This window comes from Anguilla rostrata, chromosome 7, assembly GCF_018555375.3.
Source record: "Anguilla rostrata isolate EN2019 chromosome 7, ASM1855537v3, whole genome shotgun sequence".
In the NCBI taxonomy this organism is placed as follows: domain Eukaryota; kingdom Metazoa; phylum Chordata; class Actinopteri; order Anguilliformes; family Anguillidae; genus Anguilla; species Anguilla rostrata.
The window spans coordinates 14018230-14033013 of NC_057939.1; the positions used below are offsets into that span (position 1 = coordinate 14018230).

Below are 14784 nucleotides of genomic sequence, written 5' to 3' on the forward strand. Positions count from 1 at the left end.
CTCTCCAAGCCTGGGACCCACTAACTGGGAATGCTTTTGTGACAACCCCCCCCCACCCCCCCCCAACATACACACACACAATTCCCTGAGCCTGCAGCCCTATATAATGGTCAAAGTATTGTCTACTTGTCAAAACATCTCACAAATCTGTCATTATACCATCAAAGGTGTAATGACCAGCCTCTGGTTTCCCTGGTTACCACATCAGAGTCACAGAAGCCAGCACAAATTGCATTGTACTGTACTGTTCTGCTCTTTCTTTGCACGGAACAAGTGAATGCGGGTGCATCGATGAACCTCTTGTTAAGCCACAGCGGAGTGTATGAAGTCACTGCCTGGAAGTGAGCGCTGTGCCTTTATCAGGGCAGGACGCTTAATCAGCCTCCTTTTCTGGCAGAGAGGAGTCGCAGTGGGGGGGGGGGGGGAGGGAGGCTGGGGGGCTGGGAGGCTGGGAGGCTGGGGCGAAATGTGGACCCGCTGTTCTTAAAATCGCACGGCTCTGTGTAGGCAGGAGCATGCTGCTCTGACGGGAATACGAGAACAAAGCTCCACAGTTCTGCTCAACTCTCCGGGGAACGGCATTGTAACACTCCTATAGTTTAATCCTGCTTTCTTATATCGCGGTCAAGTTATCTTGTAAAAATACACACGCACACAGATGGTGCTTGTTGACTTAAACCGTGGCTTCTGCAATGCATTGTACAGTTTTTACACTTTTACGTGATCATTTCTTGTGAACAGTCAAATATACTATTTTTTGATTATATGGGCAATTCTTCCCATTGTGGACCGAGGAGTTTCACTGGGGATATTTTTCAGGCTAAGTACCTGTGCAGCTGTGGCCAACTTCTAATGTGACTAATTTCCGGGCAAATTGTAGTCTTCAAATGCACTCCCACTGTGTGATTGGCAGTTCCTCCCACCTATCTCACAGCAGCAGGTGACAGCGGTCTCCTTTCTTTCATTATAGGGCCTAAGAGGTGTTTATATTTCCTTATATTTAAATCACTGAATTTCCATCTTCGCCTCCTTGGAGTGTACTGTTTTCATGAATCTGAAAGAACATTGTGTTTTTCCCACCCACAGTGAAAACATAATGACATTATGTCTCACTAAAAATTCAGATTTTCCAATTTATTCTAATTGAAAGGGATGATTCCAGTTTTTAAATTTTAGTTCAAACAAAGATCTACGTGTCACCGTAGAGTTCCTAAGTCGCTGCAGCATGGTTTTTCTTTCTTTGATGCCTTGATTGGATGGGTCATCAAATCAAAGATCCGCATGTCCACCATTTGTCCTAGCTGGATTCCTTTAGTGCTCTACATGAACTTCACATGATGCTTTAATTCTCTGTATTCTTTTTTGGGATTTGTATATCTTTGATGGAAGATTAGGTGACTTTAAAATTTGCCACTCAAGTAGTTTTGAAGGGAAAAAACACAACCATGAACATAAAAAGCCTGTCTGTGAACACAGACTACCAATCCTCTGTGGTTTTACAGCAACTCTTAGTGAAGGCTCTCCTCTCTTCCTGTTTTGATCCTTTGAGGTTGGAGTGGAATTCCACCCACTCATTCAGGAGATGAGCTTGCAGAATGGCTGGACTGTTAGCACCTCAGGTCAGAAATGTAATAACCAATGATCTGAGGCCAGTTTTTTTGTGAATGTGCACACTGGTTGGGACCAGTGTATGGATCCACTCAACCATGACTGTGCTCATAGTCAGTGGGTCATCATGATCAATGCAGGAATTAGATGGTCACCACAGGCAGGGCTTAGCTCCCCACTCACTGACACGAGCGCAAATGTAAAGGTCAGAGCTGTGAGAGGGCATGGTGTGAGTGCACGTGGTCTGCATCCTGGACATGCTTTCAGCAGAAAGGTGGCTCATCAGTTACACAGAGTCTACAATGCTGCAGTGGAGGAGTGAGGGATCTTTTGCGGTTGCCCAGGTGATTGCACTGCCAGCATGTTATTGGCTAGTCATGACGTAAAAGGTTTGAATGTGATGGAAAAGAGAAGCAGGCCCTTGCCTGAGACACAGGGAGAAAGGGAAAGTGAAGTAGAGGTAGAGAGAATCTTGTGCCATTGAGTTCCATTAACACTGATGGATAGCACTGCTCTGTCAGTCACATTTACAAAAATACTTCCTCAGATGGACAAACTAATCTTAGCAATCAGTCACAGGCTGCATCAACACTGATGCTTTTTTTCCCAATATAGGCGTCATTTATTCATTTATTTACTTTTACCCCTAGTAACCCGTTGCTGGCCATAATGAGAATAACAATTGTGGTCTGTTTCTCATGGTCCATCTGCAGGTACTACAGCGCCACCATCCTGCAGATGTCAGGGGTGCGGGATGACAAGCTGGCTATCTGGCTGGCGGCAGCCACAGCCTTCACCAACTTCCTGTTCACCCTCCTGGGGGTGTGGCTAGTGGACAGGGTGGGCCGCAGGAAGCTGACCCTGGGCAGCATCATTGGTGAGGGGGTGAACTTTCTGCATGTTCTTCTAGCGTTCAGCCTCGAAGTACATTATAGGATACTGTGTATCTTTACAATATTTAGTCATTTAAATGGGCTGATTTAATATTTTGGTCATTTACTGTGAATGTGCTTTGGTATATGCTCATATGTTTGACTTTTCTTTTTAAGTATGTTGTTTTTTTATGTATGTTGCATTTCGTTCCTCAGGTACGGCTCTGAGTTTGACCATTCTGGCCATTGGCTTCCTTCTGTCCTCCCAGCACGCACCCCCCGTCACCTTCCACCCCACTCACGCGGGCACGCCCAACTCCACCTGCACAGGATATAGGTAAGAATTTTGTAACGTCCCACCCCAAAAAAAGTAAAGAAATAATAATAAAATAAAAAACAGTTCAGATGACAGTAGTTGAGGTCAGTGTCTGTCTAGCATTGGATATGGCCCCAATAATCAACATCCCCTGATAGTCCTGGAGATGGCTGGCATCACTACTGTGTGTGTCGCTGGCACACATTTCACCAATTAGCCTTTTGTCTCTCTGTCTTTGTGCATTTTTTAGTGCTTTACTGGTGTGACACGAATGGTACCATGTTGTAGTTGTTATGTGTTACCTGGGTATTGCATTATTTATTTGCATGGTGCATAGCCTTATGTTGGGTGACTTACATAGTTCAAAGTTTTTATATACGTATCATCTATTAATATGGCTGGATATATTATTGAATTAGTTTTGGTTTTTTACCTTGTTCAAAGGAACAGCAGTATTAGTGTGTTCACAGAAATATTGACCCTCAGCTTTTTGTTCAGCCGCCAGTCCAATCAGAAGCTGTGGGAGGCGGAGCCATGGGGCTGGCAGCAGCATTAGAAACTCCACACTGTAGAGCACTCGGAGGGACAGAAGCTCTGAGAGACTTTAGATAATGTGAATGTAATTTAAACCCCAGGGTGACAGCAGTACCTTGCAGTAATGCAGTATAGGTGTGTCCTCTGAATCAGTGTCCCTGCTCCCTGCAGCCATTTACTGTCTGCTAGTCTGAAAACCTTTTTGTGAGTCCAGCCCAACCAGACAGGTTTGCTAGTCAGTCAAAATGCTGTTACAAATCCTCATAGTGTTGCTGTAACCCACAAGTCACACTCCAGTACAAGTCATATTTCTGTGTGGTCAGGTCATTTCTATTTTACCAAATTGGTTTTTAAATGGGATTAGTCTACATAGATAATAAATATAGAATCTCATGTGAAGGAAAGGTTTTTTTATGAGATGATGGACATTTCTCTCCGTGGCAAAAGGTGGTTGGTATATGGCAGAGTGAACAGTGTCCCACTCTGTCTCCTGTCCCCCAGGTCCTGTGACCCCTGCATGCTGGACCCTGCCTGTGGGTTCTGTTACCGTGACAACGGCACTTCTTTGTTTGACTCTTCCTGTATTCCCGCCAATCAAGCCTCTACAGGGGAAGCAGCATGGGGCAGGTGAGAGTTGGTGAACAGGAGTGTGGGAAGAGGGAAGATGATGGTGTGGAAGTAGGTGAGCATTGGGGTTGGTGGGGGCAGGCAGCGGGGAAGAGAGGGGTGAACGGTCAGGACAGAGGGATAAGGAAGCAGCAGGAGGCACAGCAGCATGTGGATTATTCCTTTCATTCTCTCTTCCTATGCACACATCTGTCTTCCCTCTCTTCTCCATCCTTCTTCTCATTCACTTTCCTGCTTTCTCTATTCTACTGCACTCTTTTCTCAGTAGTCTTTCGTTGTATTCTTCCATCCTTCCCCTCTCCCCTCTGCTACACCTGTCATCTCTCTCTCACTCCACTCGATGTGACATGAAGCCCCCTGAACAGAGATATTTCCCACTGTCTGTCATCTCCTCCTTCCTCAATCCTCAGCCTTTGCATCATTCAACACAAAGGTAAACGCTGACATGGTAAAAGACTAAAAATACTCATTTATATCAACAACCACAGAGAGACTGCCACTCAGTAACTTTACAGACACACATCACATAACATATGTGTAGCACAACATTGCAAATACACATTCATATTAATGGACCCAGAAACTAGAGCACAGCATTACAAACTTACAGATGACAGGACAGAAAGACTGTAACTCATTGTAAAAAAAATAAAATGAAATTATCAGTACAAGATTTCAGGTATTTAGGTAACTTAAAAATGTATGCTTGCCAGATGAGTCCATGGGTTTAAGAAGGAACATGTATGATGTTTGTGAACTTTCTCTTTTGTTGTGCTGTGGGCCTTTTCAGATGTGCAAACACCACTCAATTGCCAGAGGGAATTTACTGGGCCTACAACTACTGCCCCACCTCCTACTCCTGGATTGTCCTCTTTGGTCTCATCCTCTACCTGGCCTCCTTCGCCCCCGGTAAGAACATGATCATTGTTATCATCATCATCATCCTGAATAATTTTTAGAAGTGTCCTTATCAAGGATCCATGTTGTGTTACAAGTAGGATTCAAGCCTTGCAAAATTTCAGGTTGCAGTTGCAGAAACAGAAAATTGCTGTTTCTACAACTGCAACCTGGAATAATAACTCTCAGCCAGAGAGTACACTTCTCCAGCATAGAGTATCAATTCCTGTCCTGAAAATCCCACCTGCATCTGAGACACAAGCTATTTCTTAACCACACCTCCGCCTGCTGGTCATGGTCCATTTAGGTTCTGTTTGACATCAGTGGTGTCTTTTCCTTCAGGAATGGGTCCCATGCCCTGGACGGTCAACTCGGAGATCTACCCTCTGTGGGCTCGGAGCACAGGCAATGCCTGTTCCTCTGGGGTCAACTGGATCTTCAATGTCCTTGTGTCACTCACCTTCCTCCACGTAGCACAGTATCTCACCTACTACGGTAACTTATGCATGACCCCTTCACCAGTGACACCACTGTATCATGCGCAATGCTGAGCTTGCACAAATTCAACTTGGTGTTTTTAAAGGCATACTATGCAGGATTTTTTTTAGCTTTGCTGTCAACAATTAAAGAAGTCTCTACTTCTATCTTCAACCCTGCCTACTCACTCCGAGTAGGCTGCCTGTCCAAGTCCCTGACACACAAATTCATTAGAAACTACTGGTTAATTTTGTCCATTAATTACTCTGCACCATGAAGCAGATATGTACAAATAATTTGAAAACCAGACACTCTGGTCAAAAACCAGACATCTGGCAACCCTAGCTAGATAGCTCGAGGTACCCATACTTAGAGGTCCATCAGCAAACAGTCCAATTCTGCATCATTTTTCATCCCCTTGGCAAACTTCAGCTGAGGCCATTGGGGAAAAGCAATTCCAAGGTTAACTCTAGATCTTGAACTAGCTCTGTCGGCTTGCCCTTTTGATTTTCTGTATCTGGGCCAATGCAGTGGCTCGCAAGCAACAAACACTCCACTGAGATATGATCCCAAACCACAGGCTCTGTAGCCACACCTACCTGTCCCAACACAGAAAAGAGTGTCATGCCCAGAAATGTTCCGTACACATTTTATAATAATAAATACAGGTGAAGGTGCATGAATTGAGTTAAAGTACATAAAGACAGATTGACAGTGCATCATAGATACATTTTAACCCGGTTATTTAATATTTTCAAGGTAAAAATCCTACAGAGTATGCCTTTAAGAATGCCTGATTCTCAGCTTTGGTTATGTAAGGACTAGTCACGAGTAGCCATATTGTAAATATGAGCTCAGTATATTTTATGTGTATTCAGGTAGTGCATAATCACGTTGTGGCTGATCGGGTTTCCCTGTCATTCCTCCAGGGGCGTTCTTCCTGTACGCTGGCCTGGCTTTGCTGGGATTCATCTTCATCTATGGCTGCCTGCCGGAGACCAAAGGCCGTCGCTTGGAAGAGATTGAAGCGCTGTTTGAGAGCCAGCTATGCACATGCGGAGCATCCGATTCAGATGAGGCTCGGCAGATCGAGTACATCCGGGTAAAAGGAAGCAACTATCACCTGTCCGACAATGATGCCTCAGATGTGGAGTAGCTGGTCTGGCCATCTTGCCTCCTCACCTCTCTTCGCTCAAAGGCATTCTGGGAGCATGGGAAACCATAGATTGGTGGTTTTCATCCTTGGTCTTCACCCTGGGTCACTTCATTCATATTCCAGAGGATTGAGGGAGGGGATGTGCAGCACCCAAGATGTTGGATTAAACTTACTTTATGACCTTAACACCTAATATGATTGTTTAAATTCTTCAATTAACAGACCAGTGATATATTTTCCTCACTTCGTGATATGCAACATGTACAATTAGAAATACAAAGTCCTGGAAAGAAGATATAACCGGAATTTAATAGCACACTAATTAATGAAATTAAATTAAACAAATTAACTACACATTATGTGATAATGACAAAGATGATGTAATTTTCAGGTAATAAAATATCTGCATTCTCTGGAATATGACATCTGAACAATTTTCTGATTCTCTCTGTCCTTAGATCTTTCACTAATACAGCATTCTGTGGTGATTATACCAGTAACCCTTTACCAGATCTTTGTGACATTTCAATTAGTAGCATCATAGAGTATTTTCATTTACTTGGTATATGGTGGTGGGAAGGGTGGTTAGCATAGTAATCATCTTGCCGTGGCAAGTTTTTCTCTTTATTTACAAATTTTTATTTTTTGTAAATCCGTTTTGGTAAATCAGCTTTGTCCTTAACTTTGAGTAATTAATTTAAGCAAGTGTTCCTTTTTATAATTTGACAGTCCTTTACAGTTACTGGCATTCTCAAATAATGGATTCACAATAGTGTGGGAAACAAAACCAAAATGAAAAAACTTGCTTTTACTTGTTACACAAAGTTGGAGGCCTGCGGTGTTGTTCTTGGGCCAAAAATTAATGAACCGTTGTCAGAAAATGAGTAGGTGTCTAATTTTCTAGCCTCGTATCGAGTTGGGCCAGTTACGAAAAAGGGTCCTGGAGCCAGAGTGTGGCATTGCATATATATCTGTAAGTATGAAAGTACCAGTAGATATATTCCGTTCTCAGTTGATGTTTGCCAGCTTTCATGGTAACTGGTATAATGACCATCTAAGCAGAACTGTTTTGTTTATACCATACTAGAATTACTTTCATTGGGGCTTTCTGGTTTTAACTAAATTTTCTTTTTTCAGTTGCAATAGTTGAACAGTTGTACCTAACCAGGAAGATGTTTCATTATGTTGGAGCAATGCTCTGCAGACCAAGAGGGAGAAGATATTTTTGTATGTGGCGTATTTATATTTTTCTTTCATGATTTGATTGTGGTTATGTTTACAGACACATGCTGTGAATGAAATCAAATGCTGTGGTGGTTGTTGTTTTGTTTTTAGGAAAATTATTTTTGACGTAGGTCATTTTTCATTTGTCTTCCTCTGTAGCCTTGTGTACAAATCAAATTGCCTAACCGTCATTCAAGTGGCTGAGTGGAATGCTGATGTAGTATGTGTTGAATATGTACTGTACTGTAAATGTTATTTTCATATGGTAATCAGATCTTTGTGTAGTACTGTACCTGTTAACACCTTGGTAGACAGGTATGCTTTACACAGTTTACTGATTAGATACCTTTTTTGTAATAGGTCAGTGACACAAGAAGACCTAGATGAAAACATGTATTGTCTGTGACACAGACTTCTCACATAACCATCTGTAAAAGCCGGTGTTATTATGCTATTGTGTGGCCTGTAATCTTGCAGAATCTTGAGTTCCTTCAGGGGGACAAAACACTGCCCACGTCAGCGCATATCGTACAGTAAATCGGCAGGCAGTAAAATATGCCGTTCATACAAACTATAATATGTACAGCACAGTCCGTAAGTATTTGGACAGTGACACAATTTTTGTTTTGGCTATGTACTCCAGCACATTGTATTCAAAATGAAACCATGAACATGAGGTTAAAGTGCAGACGGTCAGCTTTAATTTGAGTGTATTCGGATCCCTATTGGGTGAATCATGTAGGAATTACAACCCTTTTCATACATAGTTCCCCCATACTAAAAACTAAAGTTGTGTCACTGTATAAATACTTAGTTTTTCAGGTAGAAATTAATGTAGCTTTGGTGGAGAAAGTCAGATTTTCCTAGACTTTTTCAGGTATAAAAACAGTTACTGGTTCCTAAATTAGAGGTTAAAGCTGAAGTTTTAAATGAAGTAATCAATTACAGATTCAAACATCAGTGGTTGTATTTGGTTTATTAACAAAATATTTAACTGGAAATATATTTTTTCCAACTTTAATTTGAAAACATTACAGAAGTTTTTTTTTTTTTTAATTAAATATGTTAAAATGCCATGCAGCCATGTAACAAAGCCTTCTTGTGTTTGACAGTTACGTAAATGTATTGTGACTTTAAAAATGCACTTTGATAAAGGGAAGCATCTTAGACCATTACAACCCAGTGTTGGTCTAGTTTTATTACTGACAGAGATGTCCTGTAAGTTTGTGGTGAAACAATTTTCCTATGTAAAACAATTGAAAATAATAAAGTGTTTGTACAGTTTATGACAATCTAGTGATAAAATATGTATGTGTATGTATATGTATATATACATGCACATATACATACATATCAGTGCTGTATAGTAAATTCAATTATTGTTGCTATCCATCTTTTCCTAGATTTTATCTTTATATAAAACTATATATATTCATGAAATTTGACCCTTGAATATGTAAATGGCCAAAATAAATGCTAATAATCTTTCAGTGTTTCGTTCTACTTTAATAAATGTTGAATCAAAAGAATGCTAATCATTTCATGTCTAATTTACTACTGTAGAAACACATACATACAGTACATCCACATGCAGAGAGACACACACAAGCTTGCATAGGCTGTAAAAGCTACTTTTTACACTATAACTTGTTTTTTTGTTTCATCATTAACAGAATATCTGCAATTTCCTGCAGTGTTTCAGTCTCCTCTGAGACCTTGGTCATCAGCGTGCTCTCGGTTATGAGCTCTTCTCCCTCTCTTCTTGCCGCGTTTTCCACAGAATGCTGTTTTGACTGGTCATAATTCTCCACCTGTTTCACCTGCCGCTGTCTGCCATTTTGCTCCTTCCTGAACTCATCCCTCACTTACAGGAGCAAGACAAAATGATGGAATTAATGTTGGAAATGTCCCTTTCACAGGCTTCTTAATGGCAGGGACAAACTACAGGCCCAAACCTGACAGTACAAAAGTTACTGTATCCACGCCTTTGGCATATACTGTATATCATACAGAATAAATCCACAATACTACAGCGATGTTTAACACAAAATGCAAACCTATTTGCTCAACAAGGATAGCATTCAACTGATAATGTGTGAAGTCCGGTGCTGCCAATGTTTACCTGGAGTTTTCTTCAAGTGGATATGCTTGAGGGGTGGAGTGCTGAGTCTCCAGTTTTCAGGTATGGTCTTGGGCCTGTAGAGGATTTCTGGTCCCCCTGAGAGTAGCTGCTGTCCTGTAAAAGCAGCCCTTGTGCTCTGCGGTGCTGCTACTCCAGACTTACTCTGGGGTAGCGGGTCCTCTTCTCCAAGGCTGTTTGGAGTCCCTGCTTGTGAATCCACTTCCAGCAGCTCATCGGCTGCAACATGCTGCCCCCTGGTGGCCTGGTTGTGCTTCTCGTGCCAAACCTGGCGAGAGTGAGATCGGAACCCCACGCAGGCGCTGGGGGAAGTGGACACTTCGCCCTGTTCCCTGGGACTGCACTGTGTGGAAGCGTCAGAAGTGCGACACGCAAAGAAGCCGTCGGTTTGCGTCCCGGTTTCTCTCGTTTCGTAAGGCCGGATCTCCGGCCCTGTCCAGGCTTCCCTCCCCTGTGTTGTCCCGGGTTGGAGACGAGAGGGCACAAACTGATCCCCCTCACCCCCTCTACTTCCCACCTGCCAAATGTATTGTGGGTCATGGTTAGTGAAGTATTTAGTATTAATGTGCTTTACAGTGTCCAAGGCAGAAAGGCCTGTCCTGAAATTTCCAGCAGTGCCCGTAGCGATTATAATGCAATGAGTAGTACACCATGTGTGCCAGAGGGCCCAGCTTCAAGGTATGACTGCTATTTATTCATCCTTGTGTTTATCTATAGCCTGGCCTATAAGTTCCCCTCAACCTCCCCCCCCCTCCCTCTAGAAGAGGAAAGGCTAAATGATGTGCAATCAGAACCAGAGCAGCACATGCACTATGTGATCCACAGAAACACTTCCACTACCAGGTTTGGAGCAACACTCACACTATCAGAGCTGGAGCTGAAGAGACCTTCACAGGGAGAGGAGCACACAGATCCACAGCTTTTCACCGAGCCCTGGCCACGCCCACAACACATTGCAGACTCCACAGGCTGTGATTTATCAAAAGGACAAAAGAACACAACATTCACAAAATAATCAAATAACCGAAATTTTCACAGGGCATACAGTGCATGAAGACAGAATTATAAAATGTAGCAGATACATATGCATGTTCCTTGGTTTACTTACATAATGTATAGAAACATTATCCCCTCTGTCAAAAACAAAGCATCTGTTCGCCCAGACGGTATAAGAATGAAACCTTAGATCTTAAGGTTTGATAGCTTCTCAGCTTATCAGTCTAGCAATTGTGATAAATCTTACAGGAAATGATCACTTTTCACAACTGAATATCTGAATGAATAAATTGTCAATGTTGTACCTGAGACCGAAAATCAGCTTCATGGTGCCTGCTCTCAGATTCATTTGGATCCCTGTAAAATATATTAGCACAATCAAAAATACAAATTAGTTTCAAAGATAACTTTTCATTTTCCTTCCTATAGTACAATAAGAAATCAACTTGCATGGTACTTACCCAATGGACACAGAATTTTGTGGTGATTCCTCTTGAAAACTGATTCTTATTTTTCTGTTGTCGAATGTTGTTTCTGAAAGTAAAATGTGCTTTTTGAGTACTGCAAAAGCAAAGCCTTTAAGTGAAATCAGTAAGTTGCTAATGGTTACCTTGGCTGTTGTAGTCGCCACCGTCAAAATCCACTAATGCTGTCTCTTGATCCCTCTCCTCCTCTTTAGAGAGGCTGAGAAAGCATCCTGTGGTTTTCAAAGTACGTCCTCTACTCCTCTGTGTGCTAATGACACTGTTGGATAAACAGATCCATAGCGTATTCTGTGTTTGGAACATTTCATGAATACATTTCTTAAATGTATATTCATAATGTACACGATTTTGGTAAATCCCCACTTGCCTGGATTCCGTACCACCAAACTGAACTCTGGACACTGGAGGGTAATGGACCTTAAGCTGTGACCCATGCGAAATTGCTGGCCATGGATTGGCCTCTCTCACCTCTCTTGGCTGGCAGAAAGGTTTGAACTACAATGGCAAACATGTTTGCAGGTATGAATCCAGTTAATTGATACTCATATGTTTGAGAGTGAGAAATGCTGGATGCACAGAATAGATTAAAATGCCTGATGGACAGTGAAAGCCTTGAGGGCTTTCTGCAGCTCTGCACTGAACATGGACATACCATAAAGTGTAAGAACTGTATTTGTGATCATTTCATTTTAATCTGTTAATGGCTGTGTTTGCTCTGTGTGCGAGGGCTTGTGCACCTCTCCCCTCTGCCCAACAGGAAAGGTCCCGCTCAGAGAGCCAGACGTGGCCGATGATAGGGGACTGAAGGTGTCCGAGATGATGTGCCGGTAATCGGAGGCACTGCAGTCGGACATGTTGGATTCTAACACTGGCGAGAGCTGGAGGGACATTAAACAACTGAATGTCTACTGAGGCTACTTCACCTCTTATAATGGACATGTTACTCTCATGCCACCTAGTGGATCTATATGGGTGACATGAACTAACCATACATACAAGGTTGCATACATTTTTCCCCAGGTAGTGAAATATGCAGCCAAAACCAAGCATTTAAGGCTGCAACCATCCCTTGTTTTGTAATTGATTATTCTCAATTTGTTTTATTATTTTTTATAATCAAAACTGAATTACTTGGTCTTTTGAGATTTACAACATAAAACTACAGAAATGCCACCAACTATATGAATGGTGACATAAAAAGTAATCACTCTTTAACGCTTCAAAATATTTGAACACAACTATATTGCTATATTGTTTGTAAATCTGAGCTCAATTTACCTGTCTATTGTTGTTCCATTCAGACAGATGTTGCTTTCTTTTTCTCTGGACACTACATGATAGAAATAAAAAGAAAATCAATATAAAACCAAATCAAAAAAGGCCTTATGTGCTTGAATTACACAAATTCATGTGTTTAATTAGATGCATGGTAAGACCCATTAAAACTTCAATTTAACATCATCTTGCGAGGAGTTTCAAGATACTTCCACAAGTAGGGCCTACAGTTGTTCCTTCTGAGGAGACATTTGTTTTATAAGTTAAATCGGAGGACTGCTTAATGGATTCCAGTAAGGCATGGAGTTTTACCTGTACTGAGGCTGACTTTCCATCAGACAGAGACGTGAAGGAGAACAAGGGCTCATGGGCAATTCCAGCGTGTCCTCGTGGATGGGCCACCGGGCCCCTTTTCTCTGACTCAAATGGGTAACTTTATGGCTATCTAAAAAACAAGATATTGGTTTTTGTGTGGCTACTGTTGCTCTGACACAGAAATGGTTTACATATTTTCATGCTAGTACTATAATTATGCAATATCGTGCCATATGTAAAAATCTGAATACTTGCATTTGTTCTCCTTCTTTGCAGCAATCTGGTTCACAATAAACAACGTGACCAGGTCTATACTGCCAGTAGCAGCCCCCTGAGGATCTGCAGCTAACCCCAAATGCTCTATCCTTTTCTGCATCTTTTTCTTTTCAAAGAACTCCTGGGCAAAAAGAAAAAATATGTCAAATACTTCTTGCAGAAATTTTTATTTTCAGCCACACCAAAACATAACTAGCAATTTGTTTTTGAGGCGACAATGAAGAAAACAAACGATAGCCAGATGGCAGGACGAGAAAACGCAGGCCAAAGTTACTTGAACGAATGTAGGAAAACACGGCCTTATGGCTTTTCTACACTGAATTATTTTGTTATACGGTTCTAAAGTTCATTAACTTCAGCCTTACCCTTTGTTTTCTTGCATCATTTTTGAGCATGCATCGGTTCCTGAAAGTGAACAAACATGTTTTTTAACATTAGCTGACCTGAATTAAAAACAACATGTCAGTGAAGTTAGATAACGTTACTAAAATAAATTATGTTTACATTGCTTGTGTTGAGTCCTTTAATCCGTTAGTTATAACATTAGTTATGTGCTTTAATAAACATGTTTGTTTCAGTCGGCAAAACCATTAATTTCCTCTAGCCCATTAACTTACCGTGACCCTCCGACCCAGTTCATTTTGTATGGCCGACCGTAGCACGTTAGCTGCTGTTGCTAGTCAGACTGACAAGTGAGCTACTGCCGACCGTTGGCATGTGAATTTCAAAGGCTCGATGTTCAAACCTGTCGTCAAAAACCAAGCGAAGTACATCTAATCCTTACATTTTCCGACGTAACCAACCGCATGTCAAATGCTACTTAGCTAGTGAGCAACGCGCGAAACTCCATATAAATTCTAATTTCCAATGACAAATTAAGTGGATAAATTGCAGAACGTCGACTTGATGGTAAGCTAACGATGACTCGCGTTTAATTTATCCAGTTGTTAACTTTAACCTCTTCCAAGTATAAATTTGTTGTTCTCTTAGTTCAGTGTGAGATACGCACGAGCCAATTACACAGTACTTACGTAGGCATAACTGTGGCAAGTAGCCAGCTAAGCTACAGCGCTGTGAAATGTTTACCCCCTTCCTGATTTCGTCTGTTATTGCATATTTGTCACACAGAATGGTGAGAGATCTGTAGACAAAATATAAGACAGTGGGAAACTGAGTGAACACAGGACACACATTTAATTGATAATTAGATTCACAGCCAGGCTTCACTGCAGCCAGCCCTGTTGAATCTAAACCTCACTCATACTGAACCTTACATTACAGTGAAGTAGCCTAGTCACCACAAAGTTCCTACAAGCCCTACAAGTACACTATTCCATGATTAAAGGAAATTCCAGAAAACATGAAAAAAAAGTTGTTGAAATATATCAGTCTGGAAAGGGTTACAATGCCATTTCTAAGGCTCTGGGACTCTCTGGCACTGAACCGCAGAGAGCCATTATCTCCAAATGGAGAACACTTGGAATAGTGGTGAATCTCCCCAGGAGTAGCCGGCCTGCCAAAATGTCTCCAAGGGCGCAGCGACTACTCATCCAGGAAGTCACAAAAGATCTCAGAATAATATCCAA

General features: G+C 41.7%; 2 protein-coding genes and 1 long non-coding RNA gene across 7 annotated transcripts in view; 2 read left to right on the top strand and 1 right to left on the bottom strand.

The window, feature by feature from the left end:
* The window catches only part of LOC135259082 (proton myo-inositol cotransporter-like), a 47338-nt gene extending 38092 nt beyond the window's left edge, over positions 1 to 9246 (top strand). Inside the window, exons 5-12 of one of the 4 annotated variants that reach the window (XM_064342977.1) lie at positions 2322 to 2485; positions 2697 to 2817; positions 3832 to 3957; positions 4748 to 4866; positions 5197 to 5349; positions 6261 to 6433; positions 7392 to 7460; positions 7625 to 9246. In XM_064342977.1, coding sequence (XP_064199047.1) covers positions 2322 to 2485; positions 2697 to 2817; positions 3832 to 3957; positions 4748 to 4866; positions 5197 to 5349; positions 6261 to 6433; positions 7392 to 7460; positions 7625 to 7633 — 934 coding nt within the window. In that variant the 3' untranslated portion in view covers positions 7634 to 9246. Of the gene's footprint in view, positions 1 to 2321; positions 2486 to 2696; positions 2818 to 3831; positions 3958 to 4747; positions 4867 to 5196; positions 5350 to 6260 lie in introns of all 4 variants that reach the window. The other 3 variants (XR_010331189.1, XM_064342976.1, XM_064342978.1) reach the window with 3 other exon arrangements.
* Positions 8669 to 14224, bottom strand: LOC135259083 (uncharacterized). 2 transcript variants are annotated; one of them, XM_064342979.1, is made up of 13 exons: positions 13816 to 14224; positions 13564 to 13603; positions 13178 to 13319; positions 12920 to 13052; positions 12611 to 12662; positions 12070 to 12210; positions 11700 to 11827; positions 11458 to 11591; positions 11309 to 11381; positions 11153 to 11204; positions 10713 to 10820; positions 9834 to 10368; positions 8669 to 9575 (listed from the first exon to the last, which is right to left on the bottom strand). In XM_064342979.1, the coding sequence occupies exons 1-13, from the start codon at positions 13836 to 13838 to the stop codon at positions 9352 to 9354; spliced, it is 1785 nt and encodes a 594-aa protein (XP_064199049.1). In that variant the 5' UTR covers positions 13839 to 14224; the 3' UTR covers positions 8669 to 9351. The 2 variants fall into 2 exon arrangements, with proteins under 2 accessions (XP_064199049.1, XP_064199050.1); XM_064342980.1 differs by lacking the exon at positions 13816 to 14224 and adding an exon at positions 13703 to 13798.
* LOC135259084 (uncharacterized) lies at positions 12896 to 13706 on the top strand. Its single transcript, XR_010331191.1, has 2 exons — positions 12896 to 13036; positions 13199 to 13706. It is a non-coding gene; the product is annotated as an uncharacterized LOC135259084 (long non-coding RNA).
* Positions 14225 to 14784: the final 560 nt, after the last annotated feature.